This window comes from Pipistrellus kuhlii, unplaced genomic scaffold, assembly GCF_014108245.1.
Source record: "Pipistrellus kuhlii isolate mPipKuh1 unplaced genomic scaffold, mPipKuh1.p scaffold_m20_p_8, whole genome shotgun sequence".
Lineage (NCBI taxonomy): Eukaryota > Metazoa > Chordata > Mammalia > Chiroptera > Vespertilionidae > Pipistrellus > Pipistrellus kuhlii.
The window spans coordinates 16392396-16414630 of record NW_023425584.1 but is presented as its reverse complement, the minus strand read 5'-3'; the positions used below and the strand labels follow the sequence as shown (position 1 = coordinate 16414630).

The 22235-nt window shown below is 39.4% G+C and overlaps 1 protein-coding gene across 4 annotated transcripts in view; it reads left to right on the top strand.

Annotated features, from left to right (window-relative positions):
- Window positions 1-22235, top strand: part of GRIA1 (glutamate ionotropic receptor AMPA type subunit 1) — a 270354-nt gene that overhangs the window by 134593 nt on the left and 113526 nt on the right. For all 4 annotated transcript variants that reach the window (XR_004985576.2, XM_036423636.2, XM_036423635.2 and 1 more), the window contains exons 3-5: window positions 9535-9774; window positions 12260-12444; window positions 19772-19825. Coding sequence is in view for 3 of the 4 variants with exons in the window: in XM_036423636.2 (XP_036279529.1) it covers window positions 9535-9774; window positions 12260-12444; window positions 19772-19825 (479 nt within the window). In the remaining variant the exon portion in view is untranslated. The remainder of the gene's footprint in view (window positions 1-9534; window positions 9775-12259; window positions 12445-19771; window positions 19826-22235) is intronic.

Sequence of the window (22235 nt, the reverse complement as noted above, 5' to 3'; positions counted from 1 at the left end):
AAAAAAATGATAGAGTCAGAGGGCCTTTACCTTCAAGGAAGCTTACACACCTCCATTGTGCTTGAAAAGCTATAAGTACACTAAAATTCACTTGATAATGGTATAAATAATAATAATGAGTTCATCTAACTCAAGAAAAGCCTTGGAAGCAAGATGAGGTCAACTATCAAGAATTGTATCAATTAATATTAACAAAATTATTTACCTGTACCAAAAATACCATGTAGTCATTATGCAATGCCCGCTAGAGATTGTAAAGAGTATATGCTCTTTGAGTGCAAAAGTATCATCTGTCTTATTCACCACTCTTTGCCATGGTGTCTAATCCATAGCAGCAATGACTTGATTATACATAGATCCTTACTTAAAGTATTCAGATGTATGTGACATTTATGAAACTTCTAACATGGTCTTAGACTTTGACTTATATTATAAAATACTAGCAAAGAGAAATGTAGGAGACATCTGTTAGTTTTATATGCTCAGTATCCACCCCTCCCTGTTCATAGCAATTGTATTGTATTGTATTGTATTGTATTGTATTGTATTGTATTGTATTGTATTTTATTGTATTTTATTGTATTTAGCTGCCAGTTTAGGAAGACATTATCTAATCTTAGGAATATAGTTCGTTTGCTCTGTCTTCCCTTGAACTAGGAGTGCACCAATCCAAACCCTGAGCAAGGCCAGTCTCAAGCAGTATTGTGCAGGTAATAACAAATGGCTGGAGCAGTGGTGACACTCTGACGAGACTGTCTATGAAATCCTGACATCTGGATTCCCAGAGCTGCTGCAATGCCTGTTTTCTCTAAGCTCTCTCTCTCTCTCATCTCTTTCTCTCTCTTCTGATACAGAGATCAAAGAGGCTGAGGGACCTCCTTCTCTCTCTCTCTTTCTGTTCTCTCTCTGAGAGAGAGAGGTCCCTCAGCCTCTTTAACTTCTGGTCTTACAACCAAAGAACCAACATTAATAAAACATGAGTGCTAGATAAAAATTAATGAGGTACACACTTATATGGTCATCTAAAAGAAAAATAGAGACTGTGAGACTATAGCTGGTAATGGGGAGCGATGAGAGCTTCATGGAGGAAGTGGCATTTGAGTTGAACCTTTAGAGAATGGAAAGGATTTGAATAGGAAAAGGCAAGAGGCCTGTGCGGGCTGAAGTAAAAGCATGAGTGAGGGCCCAGTGCCTACAGCAAGCTTAGAAACATCTGAGAGGCAGCAGCATCTACACTAGAACCCAGGGAATTCACTGACTGTCCCATGTTGGTAGTCCCATTACACATAAGTCAGATGCTTCCCTTCCTATTTTCCAACTCAGTGAGTTGGCAAACTTACCCTCCACTGTGTTTCTCCTCTATTAACTTAAACCACTGGTTGTTAGATCCAAAAGGTCTGGTGAGTTCAGCCTGTATTGACCCTCTTAGACCAAGATGATGATATTCTAGAGCTCGAAGGTTACCCAAGATACCCATGAAGTGCCCTGTATACTCAGAGTTATGTGATTTTTTTTTTCACCTTCGTCTTTACTATTCTTCTTTTCCCTATACTATGTCCACACTGGCCTTCTTTCTGTTTATCAAGCTCATCAATCTTTTCCTTCGCCTGGTTAAGAGCATTTGTATAATACTTTTGTTTTGTCTGCCTGAAACTGTTTCCCTGGCCCTTTGCCTAGCCAGCTGCTTCTTATGGTTCATTTCTCAGCTCAAATGTTAATGCCACAGAGATGTTCTACCTGACCATCTTATCTGAAAAAGCTATTCTATGCTATTTTCTTTGTAATACTTTCAATATCCAATATGATTTTGTCAGTTTGTAATCATCTCTCTCCCTCCTCTCTAAAACCCAAGCTCCAAGACAATAGGGCCTTGTCTTGTTATCCAGTGTTATAGCTCCTGGTGCTATCTGCTGCCCAGCACACACTAAGTGCTCAGTTAGCATGTGTTAGATGGATGGGTGAGTAGATAGGTAGAAGACGGAGAGAAGAAAGAGAAAGTCCCCATATATAGAACTACACATCACCAACGAGTATATGAGTTTTATTAGAGGTTCAAACACACCAACCCCCCCCCCAAAAAAAAAGGCTTGAAAAACATAAATTTAGTATAAACTCCACTGTTCAGATGGGAATTGCAGTCCTGAAGGCCCCAGATTAGCTTCTTTGAATTCACTTTTCCAGAACCATAGCAGGCACTTGAGTTTTGCAGTAGAACTTAAGATCTATCCATCTGTTTGTCCTTCCCTGGCCCCTGGTTTCATGTGTCAGCCCACAAGATGGGTCTAATTCAAGGACTGGTGAGCCCAGCCTTCATCTAATTCACAGCCTCATATATAGTATCACATGTTGTTGGCTTTCATTGCCTGGTAATTAATACTCATGTTTTATGAGTGCACAAATCTGGGCAGGAGACATGGCTCCTCTTCTGTGTCTCCCTTTGCTGCCATTTCCCACCTGGGCCTCCAGGGCCAGGGTGAAAAAAGCCCAGGAAAGCTGAGATGAGTCCAAAGCCAAGTGAAATGCAACTCTGACCCATGATACACTGATTAACCTCTTCAATGCTGGCAAAGCCCTGGACAGTCTGGTCCCCACCCACCTCCAGCTCTGTGCCACACTCCTCCTCCAGCCACAGTGGCCTTCCTGGAATTTGTCAAAGGTCCCCTCCTCTCTCATCTCACTGCCTTGGGTAAACTGGTCCTTCTACCTGCATATTGATATGAGGGGCTTAGCATCCTGTCTGGCCTGTGCTAAGTGCTCAGTCAACACTGGCTATAATCCTAGTTATGATAACTTATTCTATGGTTGACCCCTTATTACTCACTCAAAATACTCCTTTCTTTCCCTTGACATAAAATGTACTGAACTTGTGTCAACTCTGTGACAGCAGAAAGCACATCTGTTTCATGTCATCACGTATCCCAATTTTCTGGCAATGTTAGCTCCTGGTGCCCGATTACTAGTAATATTTGTTGAATTTAACAAATGACTGATAAGGTTTTTATCTAATCAATGGGAAGGAAGCCCTGGACACATCTGAGAATTCTAAATAACCATGATGTTGTTTAGAGGGGATGGGGCCAACTTGCATTTATTATTCATTGTATGCCAGTATTAGATCTTAGATACAAGAAAGTATTGTTGGATGGAAGGAAGAGGCACTTTTACTGTCCTCTGAGTGATAGAAATAAAGCACATTTGATGTCACAAGATTAGAATCAGATCAAGAATGTCATTCTCACCAATAAGGATAAAAGTATTCCAAGAGGTGGATAAGGGTCTAAAATGGTCTAAAAGTTCTCCTAACCATCTCCACACTTTCTATTACACACACACACACACACATACACCCCAAAATGAACCCATCCTGTCACCTCATTATCCACTATTTACAAGGAGGGTGCCATTTCCAGGATCTGAGCCAGGAGCTTGGGGAAATGTTTGTGTGAGAGACCTTAAATGAAGTGATAATAAAAAGGGAGTTGCTAATACCAGGAGTTCCCTCCCTGGAGAGAGCTGTCAGGGCCAGCGCCCAGGGCTGGGAGATTTATTGATACTAAGTGGGTACTGCTTTAACTAGGAATGATTATCAAAGAGGTTTGAGTGAGCCAAGGATGGAATTGGACAGCCTGCATCTTGTAGTGCAGAGGTTTCCTGCCCTCACCTGTTCCCCTGCCCTCCTACTTCCCCAGGAGGGAAGTCCTGGCCTCCTTTTTTGACTTGCTCTGATTTTGGGATGCATTCTGCTACAGAATCTCTTGTAGGCAGAGAACTCGGCATCTGAAACTCTGGCAGGATTCCCTGAATGTGCTGTGTCTTTTCTCTCTCTGCCAGTCTTTGCTGTCACCGTTCTTCTACCAGGAATATGCTTTATGCACATGAATTGCCCTTACCCCTTTCTTCTTAGCTGATTCCTGCTCATCTTCTACTGTCAAAGCTGGTATACCCTCTTGGAGGCCTTCTCTGAGGTTACCAAATGCTGGGGTTAGGCCTGAGCCCTGTACTCATCTCTCCCACAGAATTTATGCTGCAGTGTAGTTGCCTGATTAGCTGTCCCTCTCTCCCATGTCAAGGTGACAGTCCTGGAGATCATGGACCGCCTACATTGCCATTGCATCTTTTATTTTTAAAACATATTTTTATTGATTTCAGAGAGGAAGAGAAAGATAGAAACATCAAAAATAACAGAATAATTGATCGGCTGCCTCCTGCACGCTCCCAACTGGGGATCGAGCCTACAATCTGGCATGTGACCTGACATGGAATCAAAATGTGATCTCCTGGTTCATAGATGGATGCTCAACCACTGAGTCACAATGGGCTACCATTGCATCTTTACTCCCTAAGGAGTGGTAGATGTTGGATGTTATGTGATGGATGAATGGATGGGTGGATAAACAGATGGATGGACCAATAGAAGAACAGATGTGGTATATGTTCCCTTCATGATTCCCAGGGTCTGCATCAAGCACACCACTCAGTTTTGTTCTGTTTTAGTATCCACAGACCCTAATGCAGTAACGCTTCTTTATCTGGCATTAGGGGAAGTTAGTGTGCTCCATGAGATTTTCTAGAAACCGAAGCTGACCAATGTGCCAAGATTTTACTTTCCAACACTGTGTAGGGAGAGGGATGGCACAGCACAGAGGTTAAGAGCTCTGGCCTGTAGTCAGACTGTGGAGTTCAGATCTTGGCTTTGCCTTGCCCTACTCTTGGGCTTCACTTTCCCAATTTGTAACCTACCTCATAGGATGAAAGGAGTTAATGGGAGGAAATGTTCTTGGCACTGGGTAAGTGCTCAAATGTCAGTTCTTAATTATTACTCTCGGAGGCATTCTATGCAGCACTGTGATCTTAAATGGAGGGTACCAGGCTCAGGCTAGTCTGCTCTGACTCAGCATCAGTGTGAGTCTGTGCAGAGTTCCGACGCAGCCTTTGAACGCTCCCATTTCTTCCCTCCTGCTTGTTGTATCTAACAATACAGTTTCCACCTCTAGCCCCCTTTCTGATTTGCCGCTTCTCATCTACTGTCTGCTAGGTAACTAACTCACACAGTGGGTTAAAGACAGTATCTTAAATGAAACTCAAGACTTCGAATGCACTTATATTTAGTAATGGGATTGTTACAGTTGAATCCAAGAACTCACAGTCTTCCTCTGATTTCTGGGTTTGTAAATGAACACTAGAAGCTGCCCTAAGTTTGACCAGCAAATAACTAAATTGCTGTTAATCACTAAACATTTTTCAATTAATTAGGCCACATGTGTCAAACACAAGGCCCGCGGGCCAAATCCGTCCTGCCAGGCCTTGCAATGTGGCCCACACCGCACTGTCATCACTGCACTCCGCTGCGTTTCCATCACAATGACAGTTTATGACTGTTCAGTAAACCATTCGGCCTGCGATTTAGGCTGGATTTTAGATTTTGGCCCCTTCTCTGATTGAGTTCGACACCCCTAAATTAGGCTAAAATCAAGAATGTTAGAGCCTGAAGAGACATTAAATATTATGGCATCCAAACCATCTTTTTACATACAGGATCACCGAGGCCCAAGTCACATAAGTGTTGTGCTATGTGTGAGAAAACCAAAAAGAGCGACCTCCAGACCTGCTGGCATCTAATCTAGTACTTTTCCTGCTAGACCCTGCTATCTCCTCACATTGAATACTTATTGTGACAGACTCAAAGAAATGACTTGCAACTATCAATTACAATTTCAACTTTTAATCAATGACTGCATTCTCCCAAAGCCTTGGGCCTACAGAGCCCTCTCTCTCTCTCTCTCTCTCTCTCTCTCTCTCTCTCTCTCTCTCTCTCTCTCTCTCTCTCTCTCCCTCCCTCCCTCCCTCCCTCCCTCCCTCCCTCCCTCTCTCCTTCTTTCTCTCTCCTGCTCATGAAATGAAGGTCATCAGACACTGAGCAATTCTGGGGACCAGAGTCCACGGAAATTAATCCAGGCCAGGCTACTCCCAGCCATGCTCTTTTAGGAAGGGGTACTAAAATGTACCCATTTAGCCTTAGAGGAAGAATACAGAACAGTTTAAGGAAAGAGAGATTTGTAAAAAGAAAAAATAGGGAGATAATTTGAGAGGAGAAAATCCTAGTCTCTATGTGCCAAAGATTTTACCACATCTATTCCCTTCTATTTCTGCCACCCATCTCATCCTTTCTTCCTCTCCTTCTAAAGTTCTCAAAAGAAGTACCAGCCATAATGCCCCCAGAGGCCCAACTAAAGATGTGAAACCAAGTAGGTGACATGAGGGAATAGAGCGGGAACATATGATTTCTAACCCACAGGATAATCTCATTGTAACAAGTGGAGAAGACACCCTAAAATACCGTGGAGAACATATTATAATATTTTAACAGGGTTTATGTGCTTCCTATGTTCACTTCTCCCAGTAAGATGGATTGTGCTTTTTGACAAATCTATATTTAACATGGGCAGAATAATATACGATGGATGCTTGCTGGTAGAGAAATCCATATTTGATTCTGGCAATTATAATAGACATTTAATGACAGTGCCTATTGTCTGCTATGAGCAGATACGTCCTTATTAGGGTGAAAGAGAAAATAGTATAAATGTTGAAGGATAAACAGCTTCCTCAGAGGAAGGAAGTCCAAGGTTACCCAACAGTCCTCTGTTTGGGGCCCAGCTCCTCCTTATTCCTTATTTTGAGTTATGTGACCCTCTCATCAAGCACTCAGCATTCATTCATTCATCAAATTTATTAAGCACCTACCATGCCCCAGGCACTATCCTGGCTTTGGGGAAATTAATATTGACCCAAGCAGCCACAGGTATATGCAAGTAAACAAAATAATTTAAAATAATAATTATTGTAAAATATGAGAAATAAGACATGTGATACTCACTGGGAGGTGGGTTTAAGGGGAGGGGAGAGTCACCATTTAGGATAAGGAAAGCCTGTTTTAGGAAGTGAAATTTGAGCTGAGATACAGTTGCTGAAAAGGAGTGATGCTTGCAAAGAGATAAGGAAAGAGCATTGCAGGTAGAGGATGGCAACATCACTGTAGTCTCTGGTGCAGAATGAGCACAGAGCCATAAGGAGCAGAATGAAGGCCAGAGTAGCTAGAGCATAAATTAAGGTGTGCTGTAAGATAGGAGGGGTCAGAAGGGCAGGTCATTTAGACTCTGTGTCATGGACACATGCTTCACATGCTTGGGGAGTTGTCCTGTGTAAAATACAAAACTTAAAAACTTTTGAGAAATTTTGTATAAGGAAGGGAAGCAATGTGTTTTGTTTTGTTTAATTACAAAGATCCTTCTGGCTTCTGGATGGAGAATAGATTTCACTGATAAGAACAAAATGCCATAAGAACAAAATGGGTCAAGAGCAGGCATTCAATAAAGTTGAAGGTCTCAAACAGTGGTCAGTCCATGACTTAGGCACCTTCATAGGAAGTGAATGCCCAGGACTGGAAGTATGCAAGCAGATGTTAATGACCACCTGCCAGGTGTCCTGTAGGTGGCATGCTGGTTTCAGTGGAGGTTGGACAGATGACTTGTGTGGTTCAGTTGCAACTGACTTTGAACTGAGACTCATAGGAGATAACTGGGTGCCAATGATTAATTTCATTCTTTAGTGCAGCATGACCCAAAATGTTCTTTAAAAACAAGTTAAAAGTTCTAGGGAAAATATATTTGACAAAATTTGGGTTACATAGTTAATGTGTGGTATGAACATCCAAGATGAGGATAAGGTGTGTATAATTTCTAAAATTTATTTGAAAAAAGAAACCCTTTTTTGTTGTTAAAGTGCATTTGTGGGATTAAGGTTTCATGGAACATATTTGGAAAATTCTTATAGAGCAATATTTGAGGCTCATATCCAAAGCAATGTGGTAAATATACAAGCAGGTAATGTGTTAAGAGAACGAAGGATCTAAGAACATTAACTTTTCATCTTTAAAATGATGATAATAACAAAGTCATGGGGGTCATGATGAGGACTCCATAAGCTAATATATGTGAAAAATTTTTAAAATTACTCTAAATTACTCTAAAGATTAGAGTAATTAATATTTGATGAAAAAGACTCATCTTATTCACCATTCATAATGGGAGGGTAATTTTTAGATATAAAGGATGGCATTGGGAGTGGTCACCTGACTGGGTAAAAACTATGAAACCCCATCCAATACCATATATTAAAATAAAGTTTAACAACAGAATGATGATTATCAAAAGGGAAAGAGAGTGGTGGGAGGGCAAAACGGGTAAAAGGGTCAAATATATGGTGATAGAAGAAAACTAGACTTCTAGTGGGGAGCACACAATACACAGGTGTCAAATTATAATACTGTGCTGTGCATGTGAAAAGTATATAATTATATTAACCAATGTTACTCAATAAATTTAATTTAAAAAGAAGAAATAAAAAAATCAGAACAAACACATATTTGGTTAAAAAAATGAGTCTGTTATATTAGTTTCCTGGGAGGGCTTAACTTAATATAGACATCTAAGAATCAGCTCTTCGACTTTACCAGCAACCCAAAGCTAAGTTTCTCAATCTCAGAATTGATATTGGCATTTTTCTATTGGTCAACCCTGCCTTCCATGTTTGCTTATTCTCTGTGGCTCTCAACGCCAATTTTAGCTCCATATTACTTGAATTGTAATATTTGCTTGCAGTGTTTCTTATTTTTTAGTGAGCTTATTAATCATAAAAAATGTTTATTTTAATAATTACAACTTCTATTTGCAAAAATAAATAAATAAAGCTCAGTCACCCACTGACCATAATTTGGCCTTATGACCTCTGTTTTTGTATTATATTCTAACCAGCACTGTCACCAACACAAACCAGAATTGGTAACTGCACTGAGATCTTACAGAATGGCTCCTGTGGGGATGTTCACACACACAGATAAACTATTACTATGGCTGATACACAAGGGGGCCTGGAAAATCAGCTAGCAGGGTGTACAAATACAAAATGAATATCAGCAGAGAAATGAATACCAAAAGCCAAGAGTAGACTGGGAAAACCTTAAACATGAATCAGCAGCAAGCTGGCAGACCTCTTTCTTCCTGTAGAATCTTTTTACCCTTGCCTTAAAGTGATGGGCAGAGTAATGAAAAAAATCACTGGATTGAGGTCAAGATATCACATGTCTTGGGTGTGCATTAAGTTTCTGAGCTCTGGTTTTCTTCTTAAAAGATGACCAGTCATCCCTTTCCTATCTCAAGAAGGTTGTTAAAGACATGAAATGAGAGAACACATGAAAATACTTTGCATACATTTATAACTAATATCCATGACAACATCTGGCATGGAACTGGCACTTAAAAAACATTGAATTAGATAGATAGGTGTTTGGGTGCATAGTTGGATAAATTGATAGACTGAAAGGATGCATAGACAGATTGGTTGGTTGAACAGGCTAGATGATGGATGGCTAGGTGATGGGTTGTATGAATGGACTAGTGGATAGGTTTGTTTTGGATCCACCTAAAAGCTTGTTTGTAACATCTTCTATCCATTAATCTTTCTCTTCTCTTCCAGTCTGTTCCCAGTTCTCCAAAGGAGTCTATGCCATCTTTGGGTTTTATGAACGGAGGACCGTCAACATGCTGACCTCCTTCTGCGGGGCCCTTCATGTCTGCTTTATTACACCGAGCTTTCCTGTTGACACATCCAACCAGTTTGTCCTTCAGCTGCGCCCCGAACTGCAGGATGCCCTCATCAGTATCATCGACCATTACAAGTGGCAGAAATTTGTCTACATTTATGATGCTGACCGGGGTAAGCCAGGGACTAGGAGAGGCAGACTGTTGAAAGCTGGAGAGAAAACTACAAGCAGGAAGAAAAATGATGCCTTTTGCCTCCTCGAAAAGCATGGGGAAATGATTCAGAAATGTTTTATTTCTATGGACTGATTTTTTGGTGGCTAATCTCTAACTCGTAGTGTGAAAACACATCCTTTGAGAGAGTAATCCCCTTAAAGCACCTTGTTTCTCTACAGCTCACAGCTTCCATGGCTCCTGAGTCCACACTTAAAGACCAAGGACCTCAACTAAATGGCTTATGGCTCCCAGCAAGGTTCTTAGGAGCATAAACACTGGAGTCAGACAGACCTGAATTGAATTCAATGTTCTCTTCTCTCCAGTTGTTTGACTTTGGGCAAGCACTCTGCCTCAGTTTAACCATTCATGTAATGGGAATAAAATTACTTATGCCTTCATTTCCTCATCTCTGTAATGAAGATAAAACCAATATCTACCTCATAAAGTTGTGGTGATTGAATGAGAAAATGACTACATAGTGCTTATCAGTGTCTGGAACATAAGAGATGCTCAAAGTCCTCTATATAAATTAGCTGCTGTGGTCATCACCATCATCATCATTATCCACCCTCCCAGGTCTTACTAATCTGTCTCCACCTAAATTTTGAATTTTACATCACATTCTCCTAATGTTTGCTATACTGTTTTATTCTCTGCTTCTTTACTCATTCTGTTCCCACTTTCTGGAATGTAATTCCCTTCTCAAATATACATATGCAATCCTTCCACTCTTTTATAACCTGCTCAAACACCACTTTATCTAGTTCCTGATCTTTAAGTGTGAACTCTGCTCTTTTTTCTAACTTCAGTATATAGTATTGTCCTACCTTCACCTTGTATATTCAATAGTCATATAAGAATTTAGTTAATATTGGTGTAAATAAATAAGCGGATCATGCAAAATCTGGAAACTGAGACACTAGGAGTTCTTTTCTTGAGCCAAAGGGATATTTTGTAGGAGGTTGCCTGTAGGGAGTCTTAGAAGACATTTGTGCTTTTAAATTGATTTTTCAAGAAGAGTTAGGCAGGCATTATTCAGATGAGAACCAGAAGCACTCTATTTTCTTAGATTTTTCTTCCCTCTTCTTAGTTTAATGATTTTTCTCTCAGACACCAGCCACTGTGAGGAACACCTGCATAAGGGCTATTTCAGTACAGCTTTTCAACGTGATAAAACTTGAAACATGACAGTAACAAAGCCAGAAAATTTTAACTTTAATTACAGAGGATCATTTCTGGGGTCAGCCGAAGCACCCACGCTCTTACAAGGGCTTCCTCTATCTCAGAACTCTGACCTCAGAGCTCTGCCATTTGATAACTGTGTGACCTTGGTCAAAGGACTAAATTTCTCTGAAACTCAATTTCCACATTTGTGAAACAGGGATAATAATGGTAACTACCTCTCAGGATTAAATGAATTGGAGGCAGGAAAGCTGGAAAAACAATGCCAGACACATATATAGTAATCTTTTAGCACCATACCAAACAACTTGTACTAAAAAAAAGAAACAAAGATAGGAAGGCATAACACTATTAATCTAAAAATGATGCCTGAGGCCAGGCACCATAATGGTCACTGTGGAAGGGATTAGCAGTATTACTGGGAGACAGAAATAATATATGTGCAAAAGATTGATTAATAATGCAAGAGAGAAATACCATCTGACACAGAATAACAACCTTCACCACCCTTCCAAACATGCCATTTCCTAATTCCTGGAACCTGAGAATGTGTTTTATTAAATGGCAAAAGTATTAAGTTTACAGATGGGATTACGTTTGCTAATCAACTGATCTTAAAATAGAGGGATTATCCTGGATTATTTGTCTGGGCCCAATGCAATCACAAGGGTCCTTAAATGTGGAAGTTGGAGGCAGAAAAGAGTCAGGGTGTAATGTGAAAAAGACTTGACCAGTCACTGCTGGTTTAGAAGACAGAAGGGGTCATAAGCCAAGAAATGCAGGCATTCTCTAGTTGCTGAAAAGCCAAGAAAATTTTCTCCACTACAATCTCTAGAAAGCAACACAGCCCCCTTGATACCTTGATTTTAGTCCAGGAAGATATATTTCAAACATCAGACCTCGAGTAGTATGAGTTGATAAATGTGTGTCACTTTAAGCATTAAGTTTGTGATAATTTGTTGTTGAAGCAGTAGGAAACTAATACACCATCTATGTCTCAAAGATGAAACAAAGCAGCATTGAGTAATGGGCTCTTCTATCATTCAGTTACAAATTAGAAGGCAGTAGTTGAATTCAGTACACATTGAATACTGACTATGTGAGAGGCAAAGTATTAGGTACTGAGATATACTGAACCTTCATGAATGTGATTGACAGTTATTAGATGCTGTTTAGATAGCAGGCTGGCACATTTGATAAGCGGTACTAAATGCCTGAGTATCCTAATTGCCACTTTTCTGTCTTACTCACCCGACCTCCAGGTTTGTCCGTCCTGCAGAAAGTCCTGGACACAGCTGCTGAGAAGAACTGGCAGGTGACAGCAGTCAACATTTTGACAACGACAGAAGAGGGATACCGGATGCTCTTTCAGGACCTGGAGAAGAAAAAGGAGCGGCTGGTGGTGGTGGACTGTGAATCGGAACGCCTCAATGCTATCTTGGGCCAGGTAGTGAACACCGCAAAGGGTCAGGGTAGGTGTGGGAGGGGGTTCAAGAGGGACCTCAGTGACCTTTTGCCTAGGGTATTACAAACAGAGTTCTCAACTAGATAAGTCCAAATGCCTCTCTTCTCCCATTCTGTAATTCATAAATTTTAATTGTGAAATTTTATGAAATAGCACAAACAACGGGAGCCTTGACATAGGGCTTCAAATGGTTCTCAGATCAGCTGAGCAAAAACGGACTTCCAGTGTTTCCCTTTGTTTTTAAAAAGAAAATTACATTGCAATTTAGTGTTTGCAAAGGGCTATCATATTTAGAAACGCAGCCTGTAGAGCCAGGTTCCTGAGTTCATCTCTGGGTTCTGTCTCTCACTGGTCCAACACTTGGCATCTCATTCATTTGGCCCACTGACCTATTTTAAGAGTCTCAGGAGGCAGCTAGCAAACACCTCCTTTTCACTGTTTCCTTGAACACTCTCCTGTGTCTGAAAAGTCAATTGATTGTACATTCTGTGAAAGGGCACTATAACCTCAAAAGTTTTCAACCAGGTCTCCAAGCCATGGTTCTTCCAGTTCTCAGAACTAAAGCATGTGCCCATCATAGAAGGAGCAGGTCTTTGTGTAGGTTACTGTCTTTTTTAATTACATGTATGCATTCAGATTTGCTTGTAGGGAAGTATATTTTGCAATCTTTTTTGAACTATGCTGTGTAATAAAAGATGGTAGTTTTAGGTACATGATGACATGACAAAACATGTTAATGGCCCTTAAGACTTCTGCAGCCTCTCAACACACCAGCTCAGCAATCACTCAGAGGTCTCAGCAATGGAATGAGAGAAATTTTGAAAGTCAGCAATTCTTAAGGTATTAACTCTGTGTTCCACTTTTACAAAGTGTGGGTCTGGCCTCTCCTCCAGGAAAGAGGAACCAGCAAAAAATGGTTTTCATTGAGATGGGAGTTCTCTGGTCTGGAGTCAAGGAATTTGAATTTCAGTTAAATGAAGTCTAGGGTAATGGTTAAGGGCAGAGACCCAGAAGCTAGTGTGTCTGAGGTTCCAACCACAGCTCTAGTATTTACTAGCTCTGTGACATTGAGTCAATTTTTTAATGTTTTACATCTCAGGGTCCTGATCTGTAAAATGGGTACACGAATAACAGCTTCCCTTTGGAAGTTCCTGTGAGCATTAAAAGGCTCTCTACATGAAAAGCACTCAGAACAGAAAATGATATATGTAAGCATTGCCTATCTTTGCTATTCATACTGCCAACTAGTACTGTCTTCTTGAGTGACTCCCTTTTTAGGGATAAGTGTCCTCATCTGTAAAATAGGAATGAAAGCCCCTTTCCTACAAAGCTGATAGCATATTAGGTGAGACAGAGGTGGAGAAAGTGCTGAATGATAATTAGGGATTCTTAGTAGACTGATGACTTGTCCTATATCATTCCATAGTAGAGATAGCAGTCAGTGCTACTATTTTCTGAGTGTTTACCATATATCAGACACTATGCCAGACCATTCCATGTATAGCCATACTTCATCCTCATATCAACTCTATAAAACAGCTTCTATCAATTCCTCTCTTTTATAAGTGAAGAAACAAAGGATTATGCTTGCCTAAGGGCTCACAGCTAACATATAAGAAAACCAGGAACTCAAACCCAGCTTGTTCTGCCTACAAGGCTCAACCTCTTAAAATGCATCTTTTTGGCTTCTAGCTCCTTTGCCAAAGAACAAGCTTGTATTTTGTAAGAATGTGACTTGTAGTATGTGTATTCCAGATTAAATAGTATGTTAACTTTCAAAATTGTTGAATTCTTCTATTATGGAAAGTAAGACCGGATAGCTGAAAGGATCTTACAATACTTAATTTATCATCTGCACTCAACTATTTCCAGATAGGATGACTAATGGTCAAATTGGGTGAATGATTTGCCATGGGTTCAGACAACTAGTTACAATAATGAGTCTAGAATGTACATCTCCTGAGATGCAGTCAGATATCTGGCATCATCCTAAACTATCAAAACATGCAGCAACTGAGATATTGTTGGTCTAATTTAAGTATTCTCCCTAAGGAGGGAGATGGTAATTCCAAATTCTAAATAGAATATCAGTTGTCTGTTCTGTCTCCAGCCCTCAAACCAGAATATATGTCAATGAGGGCAGGGATTTTTGTTTTGTTTTGTTTTTCCCCACTGCTGTATCCACTAGTGCAGTGGCCAGCAAACTGTGGCTCTCGAGCCACATGTGGTTCTTTGGCCCCTTGAGTATGGCTCTTCCACAAAATACCATGTGCGGGCGTGTACGTACAATGCAACTGAAACTTCATGGCCCATGCATAGAAGTCAGTTTTCGGCTCTCAAAAGAAATTTCAATTGTTGTACTGTTGATATTTGGCTCTGTTGACTAATGAGTATGCCAACCACTGCACTAGTGCTTAGCCCTAGTAGGCATTCCATAAATGTTTTTTGAGTGAATGAAAAGAATAGGGAATAAATGAAGCCTCAAAGATCCCAAATATGAGATGGGTCTGACTATCTACAGGTAGCCATTCACTGGATAAGAGCCTTTAAGCTAGAGAGAAGAAAGAGCATAGAGAAGCCCAGAGGACATGTCAGGGTGGAAGTTCATAGAATGGCTTAGCAGCTGTGGAAGATGCTGAATGACTACAGGGAAATAGTGACAGGAGGATGAACACAAGATTATGACTATCCTTGGAAACCATTCTAAAGAGTTTCTAGTTTCTGTAAACAGTGGGAAAACAGTGAAGGTTTATGATCATAGAGCAGGGTCATCATAATATAATACTTTATCAATATATGACACCAAATAATATAATAGTCATTAAGTTCAGAATGAGTTAGGGGTAAGAGAGACCAGGGGCAGGCCAACCATTGCATCCCCCTGTTATAAATATTATCTTCATAGTGCTTCTCACTACTGAAATCTTGTTCGTTTATCTGCTTATATATTTACCATCTGGCTCAGTAAGGGCATAGGGACCTTGTCTCTCTTGTCCATAGCACAGTGCTTGGCATACAGTTCATGTTCACTAAATATTTGCTAATTGGATTCATTAATCAAAGAAGGTTTTACAGAGTAGTTGAGATTAGGACTCAGCCATAAAGGTTATGAATAATAAGAGAGAAAGAAAACAGCATTCTAGACACAGACTGTGAATTAAGGCTACCCAGTGGAAATGAAATTTGAAGGAATGAGGTCAGTGATGTTCCCAAGTGAAATTATAAATTATCTTTGTAACAACTTTCTTAGTTCATAACCCTATGAGCATTTCATTCTTCATCTGTTTAGTACTGGTCTCCTCCCAATAAACTATGACTTCCAGGAAGGCAAGCACCATTATCCACGAAATCCCCCGCACAATGCTTGGTCCATAGTAAGCACTTAGATGTTTGTGAAGGGAATGTAGAAGAGGAGGGAAGGTAGACCACTTGGTACCTAGAAGAGTACAGTGGTGCCTCGCATAAAGAACGCCTTGCACAGCGAACGCTGCACACAACGAACTTCATTTCATGATTCATACAACGAACTTCGTTTCACACAACGAAGTCGCCCGAGCTTCCACGACCACTTCGCCCGAGCTTCCACGATCGCTGCCGATGTATTGCATCCTTCCGCGCAGGCACTGCAGGCAGTCGTTAGTCACTGCGCTTAACTTAAGCACGTATCGCGGCAATCGTTCTTCATTACGAATTAAATCACGCACGTATCACGGCAGTCGTCCTTTTAAGTTAAACTCAATATTTTTTTTATATCATGGCTTCTAAAAAAAGCAGGAAGGTGATTTCTGTTGAAATGAAACAGGAAATAATTAGAAGGAGTGAATGTGGGGTAAAACAGTGTGACTTCGTCAAAGAGTTTGGCCTCAGCAAGACCACCATTTTCACCATTTTGACAAATAAGGATGCAATCAAATCAGCCAAAGTAGCCAAAGGAGTATCAAAACTATTTCATGAAAAACATAGGTCTTCAATCCACGAGGAAATGGAGAGGCTATTAGCGATTTGGATTAAGGACAGGCAGGTGAAAGGTGACGTAACAACCCAAGATATTATCTGTCACAAAGCCAAGAGAATTTATGACGATCTAAAGAAAAACGTCCCTGGAAGTAGCAGCAATCAAGATAATGAAGAAGAATTCAAAGCCAGCAGGGGGTGGTTTTTTAGATTTAAGAAAAGGTGTGGAATCCACAGCGTTACTATGCATGGTGAGGCTGGCAGTGCTGACAAGAAAGAAGCAGAAAAGTTCTCTATTAACTTTCAAAAATGTATTAAGGATGAAGGATACTGCCCACAACAAGTGTTCAATGCCGATGAAACGGGTCTTTTCTGGAAAAGAATGCCGAGCAGAACCTTCATTACAAAAGAGGAGAAGAAATTGCCAGGACACAAAGCCATGAAGGACAGACTTACCCTTATGTTTTCGTCTAATGCCAGCGGAGACCTCAAGATAAAACCTCTATTGGTTTATCACTCTGAAAATCCAAGAATTTTCAAGAAAAATAACGTTATTAAGTCCAAACTGCCCGTCCATTGGAAGTCCAATCAAAAAGCCTGGGTGACCCAAGTTATCTTCAACGAATGGATTCTGGAAACCTTTGCTCCTGCCATGAAGAAATTCTTGCTGGAAAAAGAACTGCCGCTCAAAGCCCTTCTGATACTTGACAATGCCCCTTCTCACCCAAAAGACCTAGAGGAAATATTGCAGGAAAATTATCCTTTTATCAAGGTGCAGTATTTGCCACCAAACACCACATCCATTCTTCAGCCAATGGATCAGCAAGTTATTGCGAACTTTAAAAAACTCTACACTAGAGCCCTCTTTAATAAGGTGTTTGAAGAATGCGAGTTTGGTGGAGACAATATGACTGTCCGAAAGTTTTGGAAGGAGAAATTTGATGTCCTTATAGCAATACGACTTATACAGAAGGCCTGGGAAGAAGTGTCACAAAGGACCCTCATTTCTGCTTGGAAGATGCTTGTGCCTTCGTGGACCCAGGAAGAAGCAGTAGTTGATGACACAGAAGTGGTGAAGGACATCATCACAGTGGCCCAAAGGTTGGAATTAGAGGTAGAGGAAGAGGATGTAGAGGAGCTTATTGAACACGAAGAAGAGCTGACAACTGAAGAGCTCCAAGCACTTCTGGTCCAGCAACAGGACAATGCTCAAAGGGAAGCGTCATCTGATAACGAGGAGCAACAATCAATCAACCAATCCCAACTGCTGACATCAAGAACATCCTGGTCAAATGGAAAGCAGTTCAGGAGTTTACCAATGCCCACTATCCAGATTCAGCTGAAGCAAACAGGATCAACGATCTTTACTCCGATACTCTTGTCCGTTATTTCCGGCAGATGTTGGAGAAAAGAGAAAAACAAACGACTTTGGACAGGTTTTTCATGAAACCATCGGCCAAAAAGCAGAAAATGGATGAAGATGTGCAAGATTCGGTAGACTCTACTTAGTCTGTCTTAAAATTAAAAAAATGTTTTTTGTGTTTTTTTTAATTTATGTTTTTAGATGTATCTAAATAAAAATAATAACAAAAAATTTATCTTTTTTTATGTCATCTTAGCATATTTTATGCTACAGAACGAATTATTTTTTTTAACATGTATTGTTATGGGAAAACACGTTTCACATAACGAACTTTTCGCATAACAAACTTGCTCCTGGAACGAATTAAGTTCGTTGTGTGAGGCACCACTGTAAATGGGTAAAAAGGTTAGTATTAGGTTGAACCATATGAAATTGATACTTTTATTGTCCACAAGTCATCAATTATCTGCTAGTTTTCTATGTTTCAAACTGTAATTTTATCTTGTGGAGATTATAGTTATTCATTGCCTGAGTGTGGTGGGTTTTGAAATATCTTATATCTTTTATTTGCTGATTTGCGTTTATTAGTATCTGAATAGGTTTTTGATAAAGGTATCTCTGTTAAAGGGGCAGCAAACCATTTGACAAGAAGATGAAAAAGTAATGAAGAATTATTAATAAAACCATCATCCCAATAGTATTTGAGTTCTGTGGTCTGGAATTTCAAATTTTAACTACTGTTTTTAGGACACTCATTGTATGCACTAGCATTTAATTATTCCCTACATAAAAACTATGTGAGATGCTATGCATACATCCAATTAAGTAGATGTCTGAATGTGGATTTTAATAACCTTGAAAATTTATTCAGTTAGACAAGAAGCCCAAATAGTTCTCATATGTTTTATGCCTCCTTGCCACAGTGCAGGGGGAGAGGCACTGAGAAGGATATTCTAACCCCAATTTGATTATAAAAAAAAAAAGATATAACATACAGGCATAGTTAGGACTAAACCAAGGCCTGCACTACTAGCTATTTCAAGGATGTTATGTCTAACTACCCAAGCAAACCTCTGGGTAGTTCTTTCCACACATATTTTTCCTGCCCACAACAGTCTTCACATTCAGGATAGAGGGATGTTTGAGGACCCTGGTTCTTAATAATTAACCAGAATCAGGCATCCTTTGGAGGCTTACCAGAGTCAGGTCCCTGTCTTGATATTGCGACCAGACGTCTGTGGGAGCTGGGCAAATCACTTTCCTTCCCGTACTTCCCATCTGTACAGTGAGAGCTTGGACCAGATGATTCTGACATTCCCTTTCAGCTTCTGGGTTGAGTATCCCATTAATGTCTGAGTACCAAGCTGATTTAGAAAACACAAAATTCATGGAAAGAAGGAACTGTATATGAATATGGTTCATGCAAGGATTTAAGGTCAAGAACTGGGGTGGAATCATCCATTTACCCATCTACATACCCATCTATTCATCAGTCCATCCAAGCAGCAGATATTATGACAGTGACAGGAAATTCAACACAGCATATGATTCCCACCAGGAGAGTTTGCATGCAGGGGAAAGGTTTTAAGAAAGAAGAGAAGCAGCCCAGCTGGTGTGGCTCAATGGCTGAGCATTAGTCCATAAACCAAGAGGTCACAGTTTGATTCCCAGTCAGGACACACATGCCCAGGTTATGGGCACAGTAGGAGGTGTGCAGGCAGACAAAACTGATTTCAAAGCCTGTGTCTGTCACTTAATAGCTGGATAACCTCTTACTTAACCTATTACTTAACCTCTCTGTGCCTCTCTTCCTCATCTGTAAAATGAGGATCTCCAATGCCACCATCATTGGATGACTGCAATATTATGGTTGGAGTACTTAGGATAGGGCAGAGCTCACCTTAAATAATTAGTGTTAGTTCCAATTATTATTGCTGTTGGGGCTTTCAATGCTAATATGACTAATGAATCCCTTCCCTTGCATTTTTTTAGATTATAAAGCTAGAAAAGAATGGCATCGGCTACCACTACATCCTTGCAAATCTGGTGAGTAGAGCACACTGCAGACACTCAGCTAATGATGTTCCCATATTTGGGCCCCCACATTTCTTCCAGGGTCCCTGGCTGGTAGGAACTGCAAGGGTGAAAGGGGCAATTTGGAGATGCAATGCTAAGTCCAATCAATATCAAGTTTACCTTTTCCCCTCCACATCCCTGTTTGTCAAACTTCTAAACTCTAAAGCAGCTTCATCAGTCATCTCAATTCTAGCTCTAAGTGACTGCCTCTTGGCAATAAGACAAAATCACCACAAATGGTAATTTTATAGCTTATAAATATTTAAACCACAATTATACTAATACAGGTGGATCTTTACCCAGAAACAGTTTTCCAACATGAACAATATTATTTCAATTTAATTTTTATTCACCTTTCTATGTGGCATATTTTATTTTAAAATTTGTTTTATTTTTTAAGGTATTGTAGGCCTTTTTATGGGATGCAATTATTTTTCATGCTATGAAGATTTGATTCATCAAATAATTTTTTGTACATATTAAATTTTATCTAGTAATATGTGTCATGTTGAGTTTGTTTGTTTTTGTGGCCATTTTTTCTGGCAGTTCTATTTCTACTGGGTCATATTCTGCCTGTCTACCTTCTTTATCATAAAGTGTGATTCTTCCAGCTGTTTTTTTCCCCAAAGCTACATGGACTTTCATTTTGCCTTTAGTCCATTTTTCAAGTCCTTTGTTGCGATATAATTTATATAGCATTCAGTTGGTTCATTTAAAGTGTATGGTGTTTTATATATTCATAGAATTGTGAAACCATCAACACAATCTTATTTTTAAAATTTTTCATCCCCCCCCAAAAGGAAATGGAATAACCAGTAGCTGTCACTCTCATTGCATTCCACATTCTCCCAGCCCGAATCAACCATTAATCTACCTTCTAGCTCAATCATTTGCCTATTCTGAACATTTCATGTAAATGGAATCACACAATACATGGTCTTTTGTGACTGGCTTCTGTCATTTAGCATAGTGTTTTCAAGGTTCATCCATATCTTAGCATATACCCCTTTATTCCTTTTATTGCCAAATAATATTCCATTATATGGATATATGTACCACATTTTGTCTATTCATTGGATGATGGACATTAAAGTTGTTTCACTTTTTTACTATTAGAAATAACGCAGCTATAAATAGTTGTGCACAAATTTTTCTTTTGAATATATATCGAGGCATGGAACTGCTGGATTATAATATGGTAACTATGTTTATGATTTTGAGGAACTCAAAATTGTTTTCCAACGTGGTTGCATCTCCTATCAAATCAATAACAAATTTTATATTGATTAAAATATTTTAATTAATAACAAATTTTTCCCTGTAACAACTTGAACAATTGTCAGTTTTCCATATTGGTAGCTTTTTCTACAAAACTTTGCTTCTTATTCTGGCTTGTCTTTGCAATTTTCTGTATTTCCATTAAGATGTGATTTCTAGCTTTTAATCTATAATAATTCTAGCACATTCAGTTTTAGCCATGTTATTTTGTGTTGGTTATTTCTATGAGTAACTTTAATATTTATGGAGCAAAATCATTGATACTTTCTACTTGTTTTGTGTGCTTTTTTTAATCTTTATTGTTGAACTCTACTTATTTTTTGAATAAAAGTCATTAGTAGAAAAAAGGCATACTCTCTGGGTGTAAATAGTATGTTAAGGTCAAAATGCAGGAGCTAAAAATGAGATCAAAATATCTTGCCTAAAAGTTGTCATTCTTTCTGGCCTGTTCTCCATTTTTATATCCCTGGCTAATCCTTCTTTCCCCTATGATTGATGCTTGCCTTGGCTGTCCCAATATTTCAGGCTCAGGACTGGAAATCAGAAGGGCCTATTGAAATATATTAATTTAGAGTCCCAAGGGTGGAGAGCATCTGGCCCTTGGGCCATATAAGGCGTAGGAAATAATTTGGTCTGGCCCTGCAAAGGTATTAGGGATAAATTAATTAAATGTTAACTAGATATAACAGACTAATTTTTAATCCAATGATTTTGCATGGCCAGTGAATAAAGATATAAGTACCCAAATGGCCCTTGGCAAAAAAAAAAAAAAAAAAAAAAAAAAAAAAGGTTCCCCACCTCTGAATTTTTTACCCTGCTGTTAATGGCTAAATATGTTAGTTTTCTCAGGAATGTTTGTATTTTAAATGGAAAGCAGCTGTCCAGAGACTTTTAGGGAGCCAAGAGTCCAACCATAAAAAAAAAATAATAATAAAATAAAATAAAATAAATAAATAAATAAATAAATAAAAACCACATTTGCAAGGATAAATTTTTGACTTTGTAATAAAGAAAACCCTTGACGTCCCTCAAATCCAAGATTCTTAGGGCTAGAAAGGACTTTGAAAGTCCTTTGCTTGTAGGAAAACAGAATCAGCAAGGT